Source organism: Gadus macrocephalus, chromosome 9 (genome assembly GCF_031168955.1).
Source record: "Gadus macrocephalus chromosome 9, ASM3116895v1".
NCBI classification, from domain to species: Eukaryota; Metazoa; Chordata; class Actinopteri; order Gadiformes; family Gadidae; genus Gadus; species Gadus macrocephalus.
In genome coordinates this window covers 7,369,020-7,391,830 of record NC_082390.1, presented here as the reverse complement: position 1 = coordinate 7,391,830, position 22,811 = coordinate 7,369,020, and the positions used below count along the sequence as shown (strand labels likewise).

Genomic DNA, 22,811 nt, shown 5'->3' with positions numbered 1-22,811 from the left:
GCCTGCCAGGAATGTCCCGACATAAAAAATTGAAAGTGCCATGTGTAGCAGCATATGGCTGCAGTTGTGGGGTATTTAAAGAATCACACATCAAAGTAGAGTTGATGTAGTGGGATAGTATATCATTGTTTAAAGATATCGGATGTTCTGGAGATATTCCAATCCGAATTACAGTGATGTGACGTAGGGTCTAGCGATGTAAACCTGCCAAGAGGGCCGGTCAGCAGCACTACTCTCTATAGAGCCGTGCTTTGGTCAATACTTCCACACAATAGCCGAATTCCAAAGATTCAAATTGAAACTCAAAATGTCCCAAGAGGATTCAAATAGCTATTTAGAAGTATGTTAAACTGACTTAACATACACTGTATATAATACAGGTTAAACTGACTCAACATACACTGTATATTAGACGGGTTAATCTGACTAAACCTGTTTTATACACAGTCTACGTTAACTGTTCATTCCTGACCATATCTTTTTTAATATTTATATCATATCTTTTCTTATATATATACATTTTAATGAATTCCTCACGACTTTATAAACTAAAACAAAAAGCAAAGGGCTATTCATGATTGTGGTTTACACTTTGATTGACTAATTTCTATTCTTAGAGTCTTAGAGTACCATATTAAGCGCTATATACATTTTATTTATTATTATTATTCTTTCAATCTAAACATGCGTGTGATTCCTTGTTTCTCCAGATGGGGGCGGCGTTGAGACAACCCACATGGAGACGACCACCCAGCAGACCCTGCACTACTCCTTGGCCAATCAGCAAGTCCAGATCCACCGCATAGGGGAAGACGGTCAGGTGCAGGTGGTGAGTGGACTGTCCTCTTCTAGTTCCTCTAAGTCAGAACCAGGAAGTGCCTGATTGTCATTTTGCAACCACGCACAAAATAACCACGCGCGAGTACAAATAGTATAAAATACCAAAATTAAAAACTCGACATGGATATTAAATAAGGATACGCAGAAATAAAATGTGTCAAGGGTCCAATGTGCAACTGACAAGGGCATAACTGTTGTTCAAGTGATCCCCAATTGTCTTTGTTTTTCATGGCATCATGCAACAATGTGCCTGCCAGGTGTGACACGACTTCTAGAAAAGGATCTAAGTGTAGGCATGGATCTTTTTATGCAAGTAGTAGAAGTAGATCACAGACAGTGTTTCTGAAGCCTTCAAAGGGACATGAAAGTAGCATTTGGTACGCCGAATCCTTTGGAGGTTTCACAAGGTGCCTGGAAAGGCGGAGGTCCTCCATGGACACCTCGGCGTTCGTCCGTGTTTGGATGCACAGTTTCCTCTGTATGCTGTCGGAGACGGGCCGCAGTTTCTCTTGGCGCAAATTCGAGGCACTTGACTTTGTAGACGTGGCTTTCATGCTTGTTTACTCCAAAAGATCTGAATGCATGCAACAAATACAACACATCGTGACACGGTCTTGGACGGCGTGGGGATAGACGGGATGCTAAGCTCTGCCAAATTCAATCCTCATTCTTGCAGTGTGGGAGTGGTAGACCTGTTTTTGGGGAGGCCGTGACCGTGTACAGCTGCAGGGGTCAGAGGTCACACCCATTACAACACCACGGGTGGGCCGGCACATGTGTGACCGGGCGCAACGTTGGCTTGACTTTTATCCGCACCACCATCTCACACAAACGATGGCCAGCTCCTGTTGGTAGGAGCTGCCCTCTGCAGTATCGGTCTCGTGATTACCTCAGATGTTTTAGATCTTTTAAAACGTGCATTTATTTTTGTGCATGGTTGGAAATTTGGGCAGTAATTATTTTTAATACTTTTTTATTTATTTTGTAGCGTGATTAAAAGTGTTGATCAGGAACAAACACGCACACACAGAGGCACCGCTAACGAACAGTGCACTGGGGGAAATTTGTTGTTGGAAGTTTGCATGATAAAAAAGGATCAACAACCTTAACGACAATGTGTTCACAGTCAATACGCAGGCTATACCCCGCACGAGGAACAAATTAACATTAATGGCCATGCTCCCATATGCCATGGCCCACCAGCCAGCCATCTCACACTAACGTCACTTAGACCAGGGGTCTCGCCTGGCAGAGACCGCAGGAGGGGGGGCTACCTCGCCTAGGGGGGTAAGAGTCAGTATGAGTACAAGTAAACGGTAGCGACCTGATATTTGTCTCAATAAAACCCCTAATAAGATAAAATAAGATATAACTTCATTAATCTGAAGGAAAGAGCTGCAAAGAGCTTTAAGACGGCATCGCTGAGGCTGACATTAATGAGATACTAATACAGGAAAGGGAATGAGACGCACGCACACACACACCCGCACGCACACATGCACACACACACACAAGTGCACACATGCACACAGTCTGGCAGTTCACCGCTGCCAACGCAAGATTGCTTTAATGAGTCATTAAGCAAAACCTTGTGCATGGGGCTGATCCCACACTTGGCAATCAGAACAAGTAATTAATCACATATTGGAATTTAATTATCCGCCGGCATGTCTGAAACCTTTTAATAATTTTTTGATATTTAAATCATACAATATCTAACTCTGTAGTTGGTTTTAGAGACCATGTTATGCAATTAATCCCACATGTTTTTCTTAAATGCAGAATGAGATAACAGTCCGACCACGTTGTCTCGTGAATGTTTAGCAAAACTTTTTATGGTTTTAAAACGCCTGGGAGCAGCAGGTTTGACATTGTTCTGCAACCCCTTTTGGGGGACAAAGTGTATTTCTATGTTTTGCCCTGACCTGGTAACATGGCACTGCACCCCCTGTGGGGGACAAAGTGTATTTCTATGTTTTGCCCTGACCTGGTAACATGGCACTGCGCCCCCTGTGGGGGACAAAGTGTATTTCTATGTTTTGCCCTGACCGTTGTCTCTCTCCCGTCCTGTTTCCCCTCAGATTCCTCAAGGTCAGCTACACATCGCTCAGGTGCCACAGGGAGAGGAGGTGCAGATCACTCAAGACAGCGAGGTGTGTGTTCTGTGTTTTAGTGTGCGTTCTGTTCGGTGTTTAGTAAGTGTTGCCCCGAGTCTGTAACAGTGCGTAGAGAAACAAATGGGTGTGGCTGATCACATTGTTCTGTTCTGGATTTTGAGTGTGTATTAATGGGAACCACCGCCGATGATAATGGGATCCAATTTGGTGTCAAGAGAACATTGCCCCCTAACATGCTAAGACACCTTACACCGAAAACCATATGCAGGGGATAAAATAGGTGATGGATTAATTATAGGTTGGGCAAAACGTTTTGTTCCCTGACTCGTCTCAATATATAACGTGAGTATAAACGTTTGAGAAAAGTGATTATCTTTTATCTTCCAAAAACGGGGGTTTTCCTAAACCCATTTGGGCAATGTGGCAGTAATGAGCTCAAGTTGCCCAGAATCAGAAAGCAACCCGACGCTGTAGATGAACGCTCTAGTGTGACCGGCGGGATTAAGGCGCTGCCGCTTATTCTGGTGAACCAGGGTTCAAGTCCCCGGGGGGAAGCAGCTACCCACAGTACCATCCCAACTTCAGCCGCCAGTAACTTACATGTGTTTCAGCGTCGTCTATTTAAGATCTCCTAATCTCCTGGTTTGGAGGACTCACAAGACGGGAGTTCGCTCCGAGTGCATCGCGGTCTCTCACGCAGCCGTAGAACCACAACAGACGACACCTCGTGTGTTCTCCTCATCCTATCGGTGGGGAGAGAGAGAGAGAGAGAGAGAGAGAGAGAGAGAGAGAGAGAGAGAGAGAGAGAGAGAGAGAGAGAGAGAGAGAGAGAGAGAGAGAGAGAGAGAGAGAGAGAGAGAGAGAGAGAGAGAGAGAGAGAGAGAGAGAGAGAGAGAGAGAGAGAGAGAGAGAGAGAGAGAGAGAGAACGAACGCGAACGAACACTCTAGTGGAGACAGGAAAGCTCCAGCTCCTTTCCTGCTCTTTGTGGCCCGAGCCAGGACTCTTTTTTTCCCTCCCTTCTGCCCTGCTCGTACTCCTTCATATTGTTTGTTTTCTAGAGTTCAAAGCTTAGCAACAAAATCCCCATACTCCCAGCTGTCACTCAGCCGGTGTGTTTTGGTTGTGGGCCGACTGCGCCCATCAAAGCCATTGGTTTCAGCGCGCTTGAAAAGGAAATGAGCTATTGGGGAGATTTTGCTACTCGTTGCCCATATGGCAGCGTGAACTGCTTTAAACGGCGCTAGACGTCTCCCCGTCACTGAATTAAGACGAGAGGAAAGTTGGTGGTGTGCAGCGGGCCCATCCCGTGCCCTCTCTGCGTGGAGAGGTGCGACAGGGTTTGGTGGTACTCTGCTCTGATTCTGGAGAGAAGACTGTACTGTTGGCCTCATAGCCTACCGATACTTTTCTGTCTTTGGTGGTCTACAAGATGTCGCCAGAAATGACATCACTCTTGACTCATCTCCAAGGACATGAGAAGTACTCTCCAAATTTCAACAGTGTCTTACCAGAACCACATGCGCGCTCTGAACACGTGTGTGTGTGTGTGTGTGTGTGTGTGTGGCGATGCACCCGCCTGCTCCAGAGTTCGGTCCCTTCTCCAGCTGCTGCTCTTCCCAAAAAAGCTTTTTCCCAGCACAAATCAAGAGTCTGCATAATAAGTCATGCGCCAATGATGGCTAGATAGATAGAGCGTTTTATGTTGCCGCGCTGTTCGATTTAATTTCGTACTTTTCGAGCGGCACGGCCAGTGTGAGTTATTGTTTTTCCCCTCGCGTCAACGACAGAGCCAAAGGCATCCATTTATTTCCCCCCCTGCTTACAACTCGCGTCAGGTCCAGCAGAAGAGCAGAGCCATGCTTTTGGTGCCGTAGTCGTGTGTTGTTGTCCAAAAGCAGAGTTAAACAAGTCCCAGTGCGGGGCCGCTGTCTGCCTTCGTTCTACATTCTTCCTTCGGGCAACAATGGGAGTTCACGGCACCAAATGCAACTCGATTCAACTCTTCAGACCTAACTTGTTTCACATTGATCGGTTATAGGTTGATTGCCTCGTCTGTAAAGTCTCGTGCTCTCTGTGACAGTAGTGAGACGTGTGTACAACTGAATTGAGCAAGCAACATAAACCCACTACAAGAGAGGTTTCCTAAACGCATAAATCAGGAGAAAGACGGTTTAAACGGGTACAGCCCACATGATCTCAGTTCACTGTTTAGAATGACATCTTTACACCGTACATGTGTTGTGGAGTATACCGGGGTTTGTTTTCAGAAATACTTTGAAATTCCTTCTAATTGTCGGCTGTGTTTCTCTCCCACTCTCAGGGAAACCTGCAGATCCATCAGGTGCACGTCAGCCAGGACGGACAGGTAAGAGCTCACCTTTTCTATTCAACAACTAGCTAAGCACCGTTGACCCCGCATGTCTCCAGTAGTGGTGGATACTGGAGTCACTTCACTCAGCCATGCAAAAAAACTATATAGGCCTATATATTTTTGGGTAAATTAAATTAAAATAAATATATAATATGTAAATTAATAATACAGGCGCTCTATTACAGAAATACTGTGAAAAAACGGACCGAAAAATGGCGTTCTGCTATTAGGAGAATAACAAATGCAAGAATCTACTGTACGTGGCACAAGCTCATTAATGGCTTTAGACTATAGTGACCATAATATAACCTACATCTTTAATTGTGTAGAACAGCAGCAACAGTATTTGCGTTCACACAAAAAGACGTCTCGCACACATACTGCACTCGCCTGCTAGTTGAGGCATTATGCTGTTATACCTGTGTAAGAGGGCATTTTGGTTGAAATGCAGCCCAAGAGCCCCACTGCAATCACACTAAGACGTCTCTGATGGCTCATCCTGTTGGTGAACACTCACATCAGCACTCAGACACCTCAGCACGCTGCTGGGAATCATCGTAGGGGAATCCTGACGGGATGGGGGCGATTAGAGGAACCAGACGTAGTAGAGTTCACATGGATTTTGCCAAATTGGCATTCAAGGGGTTCCTAGTATCAATCATTTCCACCAGTAAAACATATTGACTCATTCAAACACAACCAGTCATCTTGAACCAAAAATGTCAACCAACAACCATCTCCCCAAGGGCTCTTTACATGAATTACTCCCAGCCAACCGGTTTCATTGAAGAAAAATGTGATATTTAAGTTTAAAATGATCAAAATTGAAGGGAACGATTGAAAACAATAATTGAACACTCGATAACATTCGATAATTTGTGAACTCATTTTAATCCAAATTGCACTGCTAAGTCTTGGTCACCACAGCAACGTGAACACACATGCACGACACGCTATGCATGGCCTCCCCATCTTCAGTCCTTCTCCGTTCCTCCATAACCCTATCGGCTCCCATGCCGTAGTTGGATATCTTGGCTCTCCTCCTGTCTCTCTCTGTGTTCCTCCCGCTGGAGGCCCGGCGAGAGAGGGAGACGGACAGACCCTCTCGGAGCAGCGTGAGTGTGTGTGACCGTTTCGGTCCATATACAGGCTGCAGCAGCCGAGCGGGCCTGTGATCCAGGATTCATGTCCTCGCGCTGTTTGTCTGCGAGCGAGACCCCCGGTCGGCAAAAGCTCTTTCTCACGCTCCCCGGGACGGAGGCGACACCGCCTGGTGTCCGGCCAATTGGAGCCCTGAGCTGGAGCGAGAGCTCCTCGCTGACTCATGCGTCAGGTGTGTCTGGGGAGCGGCTGCCTGCCGGCGGTTCCCAAAATAACATCTGAGAGAGGAAGAGGAGGGGGATGAGGAGGAGGATGATGATGATGAGGATGCTGCTGCCTTTAGTGCTGCTGCCTTTAGATTTGTTTGTAAACACGACTCACACAATTAAATCGAGGGGAGCTCTTAATGATACTTAATTGTGTGTGTGTCTGTGTGCGTGCGAGCATGCATGTTCCTGTGTGTGTGTGTTTGTGAAATAGACAGACCGTGTATTTTTGTCTGTTTTACTGGCTGTTGGGCTGGATGTGTTTTCAATTGAGTGTGAGTTAGTCACCACACAACCAAGCTCTTATGTCTCTCTCTCTCTCTCTCTCTCTCTCTCTCTCTCTCTCTCTCTCTCTCTCTCTCTCTCTGTGTCTGTGTCTGTGTGTGTGTGTGTGTGTGTGTGTGTGTAACCAACACACCAAGAACCTTCACACAGACGCATGTCCTCAAATGACCTTGTTTTCCAACCCGATGGCAGCTCTCCAGTCTGTCTCTGCTGTGTGTCTTGGCACCGGTCTGCACCAAATCCTGGTTCAGATTTTGCACTATTGTATTAGATATACCAGTTAAAAAGTCTTGTAACCGAATCCCGTTTCCTCGACTTGTATGCATGTAGGTTCATGCCTTGATTTTGGTTTGCTTGGTAATGGCTGAACGGTGGTTATTACTTTGTATACTGCAGTGGACCAGCTTCTGGAAGAGGTTCTTCTAGTGTAGGGCAAGTGCTAGCTGGCTTCCCCTCAGACCTCTGTGGGTAGGAACCTGCTCCTTCCAGAAGGGACTCCTTTTGCCACTGGCTCTGGCCAGCAACTAAAGTGCCAGACAAAGAACTTTGAATTTCTGCTTTCAATGTTAACAGGGGAACAATACCAATCGAGTGCCAGAAACATTGAAAAAAGCGCCATGAGAGTTTATCGTCTGATATATATTCAAACGGATATGTATTCCCTTCTTTGCCTCATTTAGTATTTGCAGACACCCCCCCACATCCTTGCGTCGTTGACATCAATGTGGTGGATGTAATGGTTCTGGACTGTGCTCTGACTGCATTACTGTAGCCTGGCCTACGCTATATCAGCGTAGCTCTGGAGCTCTACCAGACCAGCCCTCCCCAGGTCCTGTCTCATCCCACTCCTCCTCTCCCCTCCTCTCCTTCATTCCTCCCCTACTCCCTTCCTCCCTCTCCTCATCTCCCAGTCTTCCCCTTTTCTCCTCTCCTCTCATTCTCTCCTCCCCTACTCCCCTCCTCACTCTCCTCATCTTACACTCTTCTCCTTGTCTCCTCTCTCCTCCATCTCCTTCCTCTCCTCGCCTCCTCCCTCTCCTCTCCCTGCGCTAAAGATAGACAGGAAGATGGTTCCCTGTGCTCCTCTCATTTCCTCTGCCCTCCTCCGCTCACATCTGGCTCGCTGGCCCCCTGGTGGTGGTGGGGTGAGGACCATGGGCTGTGTCTGCACGTGCACGCATGTGTGTGTCCGCGTCTTATCTGAAAGCCCCTTCAGTACAACCCTGGTCTCTGTCAACAGTCGTTTTATCATTCAGGGCTGGATGTTGTAGGTTGGCTGTAAGTGAGTCAATACGTTTCCCTTGTGTCAAAGGCGGATATGTTTTTCCAAATATAGTGATGCGAGTGTGTGTCTGTGTCCATGTGCACAATCTGACAAGATCTGTGCTGTTTCAGTCCACATGTTTGTTTGCGTCATATGCCTGACCTTTGTGTCTTCGTACCGGCTGAGCGTCCAAGTAAAGCCAGACTGAAAGCAATGCTCATGTCAAATAAATTGGCCAAAATGTATTCCTGGTACGGTTGCTTGAGAGTGGGAGAGAAAAGTAGTGAGGGAGGAGAGAGTGAGACATCTGAAACTATTAAAATAATCTTTAACTGCTCTCACTGTCTGCACAGCCTTATCTCAAAGCCTCTCCCTCTCAGCTGTGAGCTTACCCTACAGACATAGACCACATGGAGGCATGTCAGGTAAATGTCCTGGCTGGAGAAGAAAATAGAGGCAGACATACCCTGCTAACGGTATGTCTGCAAGTGCTGTCTCTTGCTTTTATAGTATTCCGGGCCTTAAACAAGTCAACGCACAGCCATTTATCTTGTGTACAAACACCAGGAAGCCTGCTACTCTTCAGTTGATATTTAATGCGATCCGAGTTGAATCCTTCGCAACATTTCAGAGTAACCGGTAACCACTGAGCCCCAGACACAACAAAGAGTTAAAAGTCGTCCCTCCCTTCGCTGACGCCTCTAAGCTCCTTGCGGAATCCATCCCAAATCCAAATAAGTGCGGAGGCCTATAAAGATTCAGCTAAGGCCCGGGATGCTGCGGAGCCCTGCCTTCCATTAGAGCGAGTCGAGAGGAGAGAGAGGGCGAAGCTGTCTTTGAGGTCGCCCCTCGGCCTTCACGGGGCCGACCCCATCAGCAGAGGGTAGGGTTGGATCTGGGGCAGCTGTGCTCTCCGTGGCCCTTCTCTGAGTGGTTCTGGTTCTGTGAGAACTGGGTCACCCGGACAGATCGTCTGGCTCGCCACCCCTCCCGGACCGGGCCGCCAGGTCCTGTAAACACTGCGTGTGCGTGCACATTGCTGTGTATTTAATCATTTGCGGTCCAAGAAAAGGTTTACAGAGCCAATGGGGGCTCTGTAAAAAATTAGGGGGAAAACGATAAAATTAAAACAAAAATACAGACTGGGCCGCAAATCTGTATTTATTAGCCTCATGCTCTCTGTGTCACAATCTTGGCTGTTGTCTGCCTGTCTTGCTTACTGGCAGATCGCTCAGTCCGGCACAGGGCCTTGGTGACGTGACCTCTGTTGAGATCTGCACAGCCCGCTTACATGATCCCGGTTCTTCACACAAAGCATATCCCATCTGCGCAAATAACCAGATAACACAATCTGGGTGGGGAAAACCGACTTCTAGTCTCAGCAAAAACACAAATTTTATGTAGTATTTTCTGTTGGGATGTATGCATCCTCCGAGGCACACTCTAGGGATCTCTTCCTTCTTTCTGAGTCACCGGCCGCAATCTTAAGAACGGCAAGCTGTTAGACTCGGTGAGTCACCATCTCACTTCCCCCCCCCCCAGGGTACACATCAACTGCTGCACTCCGCCACGCTCGCTCGTATCTCCACCATCACACAGCCGGACAGACAACCTATTGAGCGGTCAGATCCTTTATCACATCCTCAATGGGAATTCTGGGAATGCCGCGGCCATATTTGACCCCGGTGTCAGGACACGGGGTTCAGATAAGGATCGATGAGATATATGCTCTTCGGAGCTGGCCACGGCCACGTTGAAACAATTGAGCGTGACGTTTTTGTGTTCTTCTAAATGATGTCTTCCTCGTTCCTTGTTTTTATAGTTTCTGGCTGTTGCGTCAAACACTCATCGATGCAGACAGATGCACTGTCTGAAGGACTTGAGGAAAAGGGTTGCCGTGGTGATAGGAGATGACCGTTACGTACCATTGGGCAGCTGGGAGAATGATGGTTGGATTAGCATTGTTGGGCAGAGTACGTCAACCGCGTTGAGTGATTGATTCATTGGTACCAGCAGGCTTTTGTTGCCTCTCCGTCATTACTGTCAGTTTGAGTCCTCTTCTTGAAAGAATAAGAATCTACCGTGTAAAAGATTGCTCCTTTGAGCAATGTTTGCATTGTGCTGTAGTGAAAGCAACATTTGACACTGCGGTTACATCAAATGGACTATATATGGGCTGGCTGTTGGAATTAAACGAGATAATTATGATCGCGACAAAGTTGTCATGAAATATGAAATTTACTGACGTTATAAAGTTCAGATGCGTGTTGCCGATCCCTGAAATGTCTCTGAAGATCGTTTTGCCTACGAGAGCTGGATCCTTCTGGATCCATTACGTCTTTACAAGTGCTATTCTGAACCTTTCTTGTTGTGGATCTGAACTCGGATCCACACCACATCCACCCCAACACTTGTGTTGGGGTGGATGTGGTGTCGTGGGGGATGTGTGAGGGGGCCTGATTGGATACAGGTTTTGTGTTCTGCTCTGTGAACAACAGGGTGATGTGGGGGCAGGGGTGGGAGTGGGCGTGGGAAGCGACGGGTGGTCCAGGAAACTGGAATTATTTACAACTTCAACCGTTAAATCGGAAATCGGGAATTGAGGCTGCCTAATCATCTTTATAGCACAATTTGGCGTCTTTGCCTCCAAACTCTGTCAGTTGGTAAGACGGTAGGCAAGAAAGTTGTATCAACCCAAATGGTGCGGGGATTTCAGGGCACTGGAATGCTTCTGCCCACTCGCATTGCAGGTCTCTCTTTCTCTCTTTCTTTCTTTCTTTCTTTCTTTCTTTCTTTCTTTCTTTCTTTCTTTCTTTCTTTCTTTCTTTCTTTCTTTCTTTCTTTCTTTCTTTCTTTCCTCCCACCACACCACGAGTTGGTTCAGGCTGGACATCTGTCCTCCGCCAGCAGGACTCTAGACCCAGATGTTGTTGACGGATGAGAAGCACACAGAGGAAGTTCCAGCCACTCTGGGCTCCGAATGTTTCCTTTCTCATTTCCCCAACTTTTGTTCTCCTGCAGTTGTTTGGGTGATTTTCTTTTTCTCTTTCCTTTGGAGAGAGCTGAGAGAGGCAGAAGTATTCCGTTGGGAATAAAGGGAAACCAGATTGGTGGATTGGCTCTTGTTTTATTTTTATGAGAGGATAGATAAAGGGAAGAATTGTTGTTTAGTGTGGAAAGTAAGGGTGTTAATTTCCCATGGTTTGTGTCGTGACAATCATTAGAACAAACACCCGAGGCAGTCAATGCACCACATACTGTAGTGAGACCTCCCTTGAGTTTGAGAAATAATGCAACGTTGTTCCAAATGACTAAGAAGTCGGGATGTCTGGTACAGATCAGTCTAATAGTAAACAAGGATAGCCTTACAGTGTCACTATGCATGAATACAGGATCATTTTGTGCTGCTGATCTTGTCCCATCATTATTTTAATTAAACTGCCGTCACATTAAACCAAAAGACTGGTTGAAGTGAAGCAGCTCTTTGGCTGACGGTGTGTTTACACATTCAGTTATTGGGAACCTGCATGGTTTCTGCATTACAACTCCTTGAAGTGAACCAGCTCTTTGGCCGATGCTTTGTTTACACATTCAGTTATTGGTAACCTGAATGTTTTCTGCATTAGTGCTGCTGTGGTTGTTCTGCTGCTCTGTCTTTCTCGTCTGCTCCCTTCTCTTTCGGTCGCCTTCGCTCTCTTTGCTCTTCATTTCCTCAGTAACTTGGTTTCATTGTTGCTGAAGCCATGACGGCATTCGAAAAAGATGATTTCATTTCAATGCAACTGGTAAGCTCTGCGGGGAATTGAAGATGCTTACGAAGGCCAACATATCCCCCGTAGCTCCATCTGTCAAGGGCCGCCAGGGCTGTTTTTCGAACCCTGCATTTTTGGACGGCACCTTGTCTGCTTTGCATCGTGACACCCTTACCCCACATCCAGCCAACAGCGGATTATTTGCAATTCCCAATTTATAAAAGCTGGACTGCAACCATAACTAATGTGCCTAAGATCTGACGGGGCCTTTGCAGACACACTGAGCACAGAATGTGTCACGTATATTAGGCGTGGTCGTGTTTTGTAGAGCCGTACCAGGTGTTTTTGGTTCGTTCATAAGACACAACATGATCTCCGCTTTCCAGTTAACCTCAGTTGAACTGATGTGTAATTATTAACTGCTGATTCCTGACTTCGCTGCCTACCCCCACAGTCGACCGGGATTTTCATTCTCATATTGAACTCCTATAGAGTGCTTTGTTCTCAGTCAACAGTGATCGGCTTCTCTTCTCAAAGTGTACTGTGATTGGCTTCTTTGTTCTCATAGTCAACTGGGATTGGTTCCTCTCTTGTCATCATTTTTTGGGATTGGCTCCTCTCTTGTCATAGTGTACTGCGATTGGCTCATATGTACTAATGGTCAACCGGGATTGGCTCCTGCCCTTGATGAGACTGACCAGTAAGATACTGATAATTCACAAAGTCCACAAGAACTAAGCGCTCCCACCAACTGTTCGTTGCCAGGCATTGTTGGCTCCATCATCACTAAAGCACTAATGCGTGTGAACGTGTGATTCACATAATATCATGTGGCCAGAGACACGTTACTAAACGGAGCTCCAACCATTGAGGTCCGTGCCAAGCATGTGTTTCTCCATCGCTTGGATGGACTTTGAGTGGCCAGCTCATGCGTGAGATGGAAGTTCAGATTAGCTGGATGGGGTCATGAATGCGAGGGTCCGAAGCACTTCGACGACCTGTCAAGTTTCCTGTGTATTCCAACTCACTGTGAGCAGGCCTCTGGGTGCTGTGGAGCAGCACCCAGAGGTGCACAGCTGAGAACGCAGATCTATTCCCTTTTTAAGGTCGGAGACTGGTGTTTAACTTTCTCCAGGGTCAAGCATCCGGTCCACCTAATCATGCGTTGAGACGCAACACCATTTGGACCCACGGAAACACACCGGCCTTGCATGTTATCGTACACACGCACCCATGTTATCGCACGCATGTTATCGCACACGCACGCTATTGCGCGCACACACACACACACACACACACACACACACACACACACACACACACACACACACACACACACACACACACACACACACACACACACACACACACACACACACACACACACACACACACACTCTGTCTCTTGTACACAGGCAAACAGATCCATACACTGACGTATATACACAGAGTGAGGTGGAGGAAGTGAGGTGACGCATCGTTCCCATCCGGCTAGGGTGGCGCCGATCTGACCGGTGAAGGCTCCGATACGTTTCTATTCTCACCCATCTTCTCATGTTGAAGAAGGTGAAATCAAAGTTTCCCCTCAGCCGACAGAGATTATACGATAGTATTTCTCTCTTGTAAAGTCCATCGCCAATTCAAAATAAGAACGTATGTGATGCAGATCCAAAGGATCAATGCCACTTCCATTTCTCACCAATCTTACCGTCAGCTGTCTGGCCGGCTTCTGCGAGGGCACACATGTGGGCTGCGAAGCGCAGTGTTCTCATGAATATCCAGAAACGCACCGAAAAATCGATGTAACCATTTTTTATTTCCGATATACACAGCATGACCATGGACCAAACCCAGTTCCGGATTGGGTATCGGACGGGGAACCAATAAGTGATACGGTGCCGTCCCTTCTCTTGGCTCCCGCCCTCTGCAAGCCTTCATGAGGGCACGGGGATTTAGAGATGAGCAGAGGATGTAGCGGTTGATTTAAAGCCACCTGCCCTCATTGACCAGCTGTCTGTGATCCTCTTGTCTGGTCTCCCAGTCAGCCGCTGTCTGCTCTGTTCTGCATAACCACCGCATGCGATGGCATTCACACTAGCATCCCAAGGGCGTGATTACCCATAATCTATGCTGATCAATCACAGCCACTTATCTACCTTCACACCGTCTAGTGTTTTGGCTGACCACTGATTACTGAGTCACGTACCCGCGCAGGTGGCCAGACCCGGCCTTTAGCCAACCTTAAATAAGATGTAAATGACTTAACCTTTATCTTACCAGGTGAGTCTGGACACCTTAATGGCTTCCATGTAAGCAGCGGGGATGAGGCAGCAGGATTGATGTAGGGTGGGGGCGGAGTTGGGCGTCGCTCTGACTCAGAGCTTCAAAGGCTAGCTAGTGGTTCAGGTTTGTGTGGTGTAGCGGTTGTGGATCTGCCCACTCCCCATATTGTTGTACTAAAGGGCTTCAACCCAGCACAGTGCCCTGCATCCAGTCAGAGTCACAGAAACGTTTGATATCACCAGGAGGTCTGACGAGATTGAATTGCCTCATTTCTTCCACGGGTCTCTTTGTGTATGTTCTGCAACACAACCTGATGTGATTTGCAGGTTAGTAAAAAAGCTTTGTCCTGCATGCTGAGGGAACTCCTCTGCGGGTCGGTTTGTTGAAGGTCAGCACCTACAGCTCTGTGTGTGTGTGTGTGTGTGTGTGTGTGTGCGTCTGCGTCTGGATGCGTTCTCATCCGAGGTGTGGTTAGTTCCTCGTGCACACATGTGCAGCCCTGTCTGTGGTCTTGGCTATCAGCGAGAGTGTCTTCAACATGCTGTAGGAATAGCCTTCAACGGGAAAGCTGGGGTGCATTACTCTGTGATTATCGCCTGGAAGCCACATTGTAGAGTTTATGTTCCACATCGTTCAGGATAATGATCCCACACACAATCTCCAGTTTTAATCTGCTTTCCCTCGTTCTCTTCGTCTTCATCTTCCCTCCGCTCTTTTTGCCGTTTCCTTTTGCTTTGTTAGGCTTTTTTTCATGAAACGGAGCCAAATGATTCCAATTTTAGCAAGCGTATAATTTAATAAAGTGCAGTTACCAAAGCTCATAAAGATATAATTGAATTGAACAGGCCATAATGTTTCTGATCTACTTGATGGGTAAACAGTCTGCCAGAAGGGAAGTGGGAAACATGTTTACATGATATCAAGATGCAACTGTGGGAATTGTGATGCAAACTTGTCTGACTGACTCTGTCAGTCTGTCATTTTGTGTGATTGTGTGCATGGATTCCTTTTGGTGTGTGTGTGTGTGTGTGTGTGTGTGTGTGTGTGTGTGTGTGTGTGTGTGTGTGTGTGTGTGTGTGTGTGTGTGTGTGTGTGTGTGTGTGTGTGTGTGTGTGTGTGTGTGTGTGTGTGTGTGGAACTAAGAACACTTCTCATGGCCATAAATGAGCTTTGGTTTTTAATTGGAACCAACTATTTCCAGCCAGTAGAGTTCCTTAAAGCCCAACGGCAGATCGTCTATTGGAGTATTTTGGCTTTCTCACATTCTATTATGGGAAGTAGATTTTTTCACATTTTTCACTTTTGCGATTACATACATAGTTAGTAAGATGCACAACGAACCTCAGCAGTTCACACAACGAGCTCGTCCCGTCATGAGTCAGACCAAGGCTTAAAGGGGTAGTTCGGAATTTTGGACATAGGGCCTGATTCCCAAGTGAGCATTGGTATTCTATATCACTGGAGACAGTTTTCAACACATTTCATACAGTCCTTCTAGTTGCAGAGTTCGCTCGTGCTAGGCTAGCACAAGTCAACGGGCAATGCTAGCCTGCTATTAAAAAAACAGTCTTACCCACTCCACAGTACACCCGAGGTAAATCAATTATAACGACAGACTATAAATCTAAATGTCTGTTTATAGAATAATGTTAGAAATAAAACCAACCTTGCATTGCATTGCATTTTGAGGGAATTGCGGGGTCTCAGCAGCAGTGTTTATATTCCTGTACGTAGGCTACTGCAGCGGCGGACTGATACCTAGGTTACCTGCCGCTGTCATTGCTACAAACGCAGAGTACAGTGAACGAAGGAATTCTATAAGCGTATTCAATTAACAAGATATGCCCACGTTTGGAGGAGTTAGCGATGCATCTGCTTTTGAAGACGATCATGAGGAATTTGTTGTATCCAACGAACCGTACATGTACGAGCCGGTGTTTTGATGTCCAAGCCAGCAGCAACAAGCCACAGTTGAGTCCTTTCTGGATCTCGCACTGGAAATTGGTGGAAACTTTGTGGTGCCCATCTGTACCGTTTATTTCTACAATTTCTAAAAGCACACTGAACCATCATGTTGCCTAGTCGTTCAATTGCGCTTCTGTCCCACGCTTCTCTGTTTACGTTCTTCTGTCGTGATTCGGTTACAAACCTAACCAGCGCATAGTAAAATTCTGCTTCTGCTGAGAGAGTAGTCCCTCGATGATTCATGCGATGCAAGGTTAGTTTTATTTCTAACATTATTCTATCAACACAGACATTTAAATCTATAGTCTGGCGTTATAATTGATTTACCTCGGGTGTACTGTGGAGTGGGTAAGACTGTTTTTAATAGCAGGCTAGCATTGCCCGTTGACTTGCGCTAGCCTAGCACGAGCGAACTCTGCAACTAGAAGGACTGTATGAAATGTGTTGAAAACTGTCTCCAGTGATGTAGAATACCAATGCTCACTTGGGAATCAGGCCCTATGTCCAAAATTCCGAACTACCCCTTTAAGAGCTTGTAAACAGGGATGTGCATGATGCGATAACGTTTAATATTAAATCTACAACCAATAAAACAATCTCTCTCTCTCTCTCTCTCTCCAGGTGTTGCGGGGGGCTCAGCTCATAGCGGTGGCCTCGTCTGACGGGGGGGCCACGACGGTGGAGGGCAGCAGCCTCCCCTCGGACATCCAGGTGCAGTACGTCCAGCTGGCCCCCGTCGCCGATCACACGACTGCTGTACAGGTAAGCACCTACACACGCAAAACACGTGATGACGTACTCGTGAACACACACACGCACGTGATGACATACTCGTGAACTCACACACACACGTGATGACGTACTCGTGAACACACACACACACGTGATGACATACTCGTGAACACACACACACACGTGATGACGTACTCGTGAACACACACACACATGTGATGACATACTCGTGAACATAAGCAGACTCACACATGCATGCGCACAATGCACACAAATGCACTTGTGAGACACGATCGCAGGTGTGCAGACACAATGGACATATTTATTTATTTAAAAAAAAGACACTTATATGTTATGTCTGCATATTTATATTTATTTATATTTATTGTGCCTATTGCTGTTGTTTGTGTTTGTATTTTTGCACTGCTTTATTTTGCACTATGGGTAGTGAGCACCACCCCAATTTCATTGTACAAGTTTGCACAATGACAATAAAGTCTGAATCTGAATCTGAACAACGTACATGTGAAAACACGATCACACGCATTCAGATACACAGACACATGCGTGAGCAGACACACATGTACATTTGAAGACATGCAGACACACATACATAAGCACACACACAAACACACACATTTGAAGACATGATCGCATATATGCAGACACACAGACACGCATGAGCTGGCACGCACGCACACACACACACACAGACACATACATAAACACACACGCGCACCCAGATCACACAGATCGGCGTGCTGACTCAGAAAGCAGACGCACACATTTCTTCCCTGTTTCCCAGCAGATGTGCAAACACACACATGTAAATAGTTTGTGTTGGGCAAGCGTTCCTACAGAGAGGTTTAACATAACATATCATTCCAAGGTGATCAGGAGCCTTATTACAAGTAAGAGCGATCGCAGTTGACAGGCGTTCGGTGTTGAGAGTGAGTGGGCTTCATAAGGAATCTGTCTTTGGTTAAGAGAGTCCTTGGAGATGCATGGCCCAGTAAACGGGGAACCACGCAAAGTGAAAGAGGTTCCCGTTGTTCGCGATGGCCAAGCAGTCAAAAGAAAGTCTGGAGTGGACACTAGAAGATCCCTAGGATGGTTTGGATTACACACCTGATCCCAACTTAATCCGCACTTGAACGCTTGAGTCATGCGTGTTCACGCACTCGGCGATGATTTCCCAACGCATCAATCATCAGGACATCAGGGAGTTAAAAGTGACTCATTCCATTAAAGGAAATAAAAAAAGACGCTGCACTTGCTTAATATGCCCTGATGCACCACTGGCTAATTGACAGCGTCTGTCTGAGTTTAACCAAATGCATGTATGTACAGTATATACACACTCGTTCCTGTGCAGCTTGCCAGCTGGCGTGATGACTACTACGCATAAACACACATGCACCACACTGCCCCCTCATGGTCTCCCCCCGCTCAGTCTCCCCCTCACAATCTCCCCCCCCTTCAAAGTCTCCCAACATGGACATGGCGGTTTGGGAGAGGCAGGTCCCTAAAATATTCCCCAAGGGCCCCAAACGGTGGGCTGATCATGCAACAGTAAGGTTGTCTTTGCCGTGATCGGGATTGGTCCAACAGGCATCAAGCATATTTCCTTCAAAAGCATTCAGATGTTTCGTGCAGTCATGCAGGACGGCCCCGTTCATGTAACGCACGGGGCGATGCATCATCACAGCCGTCTGCATACGTGTGGAGTTGAGAGGCCTTTTTTAGTGTTCCCTCAGTTCCCCCCACCATCCCATCCATCTTGTCTCATTCACCCCCATACCCGCCCCCCCCCTGCCCCCGGCCCCTGGCCCCCGGCCCCCCGTCCTGTCATGAGAGCGATTAAAGAGGAAGGTTTGTAGATGTTTAGAGCCGCGTATGGGAGGACAGCGTCTGGCCCGGAGCGTGATTGATCCTAAGTGCGTCTCACTGAGACACGTGAAGATGCAGACCTCAAGACCGGCCCTCCATCGGGCTGTCAGGGCCGCTCGTAAAGACCCCTCCCTCCCTCACGTCGGAGCCTTGTTGTCTCTGTGTTTTGGGTCGGGTTGCCTAGGTGACCGGGCTCCATGCCCCCCGGGAGAACATAGGCGGAGCAGAGACTTCCTATATTGATTAAGCCGCTTGGCTGGGCTCTGGCCAGCCGCGCGGCGTTATGAGTGTACATGATTGCTGCTGCATGCGTCGTAACACAAGGCCTGCACTGCAGTCCAGAGCAGAGAGGAATCAAATATTGTTTGTTTTCCCTCCGCTGATTCCTTCCAGGACCTTTTACAGCTACAAAGAGGAACCACGCCTCCACCTTCCCTCCACCCTCCCTCCACCCCACCACACAGGATGGTTGTGTGAATGAGTTTACTTAACCGATTGCCGTCTCTCGCGTCTGATCAACCAAAGAAGGAATTTTACCAGGAAGGCACGTGTTCGTCTGGGGACGATGGTCTGTGTTTGTTGGAGTTCATCAAGTTCTGATGACTAAACAACTCAACTGACGTTGGAACGGCAGGGTCGTCCAAGGGTTTGGCTCCAGATGCCCCATGAGCCGCGAGTACAGTGTCAGGATTTGAGCACGAGGTGCATTGAGGACAGGGACATGTGTTGCTGCGTGAAGCAAACCAAACTGGTATCATCGGTGCAGATCGGGGGTTTTGTTTTGCGTTCAGTGGAAGGTTAAGGATTCTGTCTCCCTTGTGCGGAAAAACAAACCTGTCATCTCTGTCCAAACACATGGCAGCATTTATACAAATTCTTTTTATTTTATTTTACGCCCGCCGTTTGTTGTTATTAATCGCACCATTTTTTGTTTAGTTTACTCATTGTGTCCATCCATTCCTCTCAAACGCTAGCCGCTCCTTCCAGCATGTTTTTAGTGCTCGGTAGGGGAAGAGGTCCTTCAGGTGGGGATGTTTTATACGTGCCATGGCTGAGCCCCAGGTCAGGCGATCCAGACAGGACTCTTCCCAGGCACACTCCTCAAGCAGCCTGCGGAAGATGGCTGCCAAGCGCCCGGGCTGCAGCCAAACTGAAGTACTCCCATTATCCAGCAGCGTCCCTGATGGAGGAAGCAAGCGAAGGCCCCGTGGCGGTAGAACTGCGGTCGTCTAGGTTTCGATGCAGCCAGCCTTTTCCGTGGAACTCTGCGTAAGCTGCGCTGGGCGGCAAGTGGCTCAGGAGGCAGAGCGGGTTGGCTGGTAACCGGAAGGTTGCTAGTTCGATCCCCGGCTCCTCCTAGCCGAGTGTCGAGGTGTCCCTGAGCAGGACACCTCGACCTAACTGCCCCCCGACGATCTAGCTGTTGCCCTGCAGGGTTGACACCGCTGTGCGTGTGTGAATGTGTGCATGAACCGGTCAACGTTAGGCAATGTTTTAAAGCGCTTTCAGTTGCCACTGGTTAGAAAAGTGCTGTATAAACGCAGTCCATTTACCATTTACTTGGCCCCGTGCATCGTTAATGGTTGCGCGTAGCGCGCCAGGGCTCAGTGATCCTGCAGGGCGTGGTCTGGTGAGCTGCAGCTGTGTGCAGGTCCGAGAGACGCTGGCCGTCAGAGAGCGCCGCTCCTGACAGGAGAGGAGGGGGAGTGTAGAAAGCACTGCAGGTGTGTTGGAGGGAACCTTTGGCGTGCGGTGCAGGAAGGAGTGAGTCAGGAGTGAGTCATCCTGCTAGGAGCCTTCCGTCATCGGCATCGCGCTCTCGAAGGAGCAGCATTCTTTTGCTCCTTCTATCCTTCTCTTGTTCTGTCTTTCTTCTCTTTTTCTCTCTTCTTCCTTCCTTCAGCCTTTCCCGTCTCTCTCTCTCTCTCTCTCTCTCTCTCTCTCTCTCTCTCTCTCTCTCTCTCTCTCTCTCTCTCTCTCTCTCTCTCTCTCTCTCTCTCTCTCTCTCTCTCTCTCTCTCTCTCTCTCTCTCTCTCTCTCTCTCTCTCTCTCTCTCTCTCTCTCCAGCAGAGTGAAGCAACACTCGTATCTGGTGGTTCTTGGTTCTGCGAAGGTAGACTTGTGTAGTCGCGCCAAGGGTGATCTGTAGTGATTGGGCTCTTGGATCGATTGTTGATTGTTGTCAAACGCAACCTGGGAGTTGTTCCAGATATAATCATCCGCTAAATTACTATACATAAACTCAAACATGATTTTCTTCCTTTCTTCTTTCTTTTGCTCCTTCTATCCTTCTCTTGTTCTGTCTTTCTTCTCTTTTTCTCTCTTCTTCCTTCCTTCAGCCTTTCCCGTCTCTCTCTCTCTCTCTCTCTCTCTCTCTCTCTCTCTCTCTCTCTCTCTCTCTCTCTCTCTCTCTCTCTCTCCTTTTATTTATTTTTTTTCTTTCGGCCTTCTTTCGGTGGGTTTTCTTTCGGCCACCCACTGCCTCATGAGTCTCCTGGCTTGGTGGCTCATCTCGCCCACTCCTCTCATTGTCCGGTATCCTATGTCATGAGTCCCAAGTCCTAAATCCTGTGTTGTAAATCGCAAGTCCTAGGTCCTGTCTCCTATGTCCTGTGTCCTACCTCCTATCTCCTGTGTCCCCCAGGCCTCAGAGCTGGCCCCCGGCATGCAGGAGGACCTGGAGGTGAAGGAGGCCCTCCAGGGAGCCATGCAGTCAGAGAACGGCGAGGTGGTGCATGTCGTCAACTCTATCATCTCCTGAAGAGGGGGGACCGTGCCCTCCTCTAAGCCCCCCAAAGACATGCTCCTGACCGGGGGAAACCCCCTCTGGAGCCCAGCGGCCAGCAGGGGGCGCCACCACGGACGATGCTTTTCTTGTTCAGTTTTTTGTATTTTCCAACAACGGTGGTGAGGATTGATTGGAGCATGAAGAACCATATCAGTTGTTGTTTGTTTTTGGCCCTCCCAACAACACCATGAGTTCAAGTGCGTTGAAGTTCTCTTTGGCGAAACTTCAGTGGGGAGGCAGTTAGGCGGGGTCGTGCCAGGTCAGATGGACCCGGCCCAACCCCCCCCCCCCTCCAGGGCATACCCAACGGACCCGGGAGTCCTCCTCCCACGGAGAGCGCCTCGCAGAGCCACGGCCCCCCCCCCCCCCGGTACCGCATCCATCTGCACCCGCCCTGCTTACGTCAAATCTAAAGGTTCAAGTTAAGCTCTTGTTGGTTCATGTTGATCCTCTGGGTTCAGTTGAGGTCCTCGACTCCACCTTCAGACTAAGCAGCGCAGCCCTCTGTTTTCACCTTGATACGATACGATATAATATGTTTTTCGGCGGACGTCCAGGACTTGGCCGAGGCAGGTCTCTCGTTACCCCATGGGGTTGCGGTGTCCTGCTGCTGGGGCTGGGCTGTGGGCCGTGACCTGTGATCCCAAAGAGTCAGCTCTCCTGGCGTTCTGAAGCGGTCTCTGCTTGTCGTAAACCCTGCCTTCCCCAAGGGCTCCCCTGGCTGTTTTCGTATTGCCGCCGCCGCATCGCGTTGTCCCTCGGTTAGATTTGTCTAATTGTAACATGCTGACATTTTTTTGTTTTTCTGGTTTATTTTTCCCTCCCCCTCAAGGTAGAATACCACATAGTAGACAGGGTAAGGGATGCAATGGGGCAGACTTTGTAACCAATAGAATGGTTAGAAAGTCTTTGGGTTTGTCTCTGAGAAATATGAATTCTTGTGAATAAAATATTTTGTGGGTCCCTGTCATGTGTGTTTTTAATTTGTCTGGTTGGCAAAGAAACGGCTTCAGGTTCCAGAAAAAAAAAGCTGCTTTTCACGGTCGGAAGGAAATTATGTCAGAGATGGCCAGAAAATAGTCTTGTTTACTGTTTGACTCAACTGTTTCTAACATTAAGTATCAATGAATAGCTTGATATTGATCTCTACTGGTC

At 47.9% G+C, this 22,811-nt stretch overlaps 1 protein-coding gene across 1 annotated transcript in view; it reads left to right on the top strand.

Moving 5' to 3' along the window:
* banp (BTG3 associated nuclear protein) overlaps positions 1–22,624 on the top strand; it is a 35,544-nt gene extending 12,920 nt beyond the window's left edge. The window contains exons 9-13 of the mRNA XM_060060549.1: positions 711–829; positions 2,922–2,993; positions 5,280–5,324; positions 16,868–17,008; positions 21,513–22,624. Coding sequence (XP_059916532.1) covers positions 711–829; positions 2,922–2,993; positions 5,280–5,324; positions 16,868–17,008; positions 21,513–21,629 — 494 coding nt within the window. The 3' untranslated portion in view covers positions 21,630–22,624. The remainder of the gene's footprint in view (positions 1–710; positions 830–2,921; positions 2,994–5,279; positions 5,325–16,867; positions 17,009–21,512) is intronic.
* The last annotated feature ends 187 nt before the right edge of the window (positions 22,625–22,811 follow it).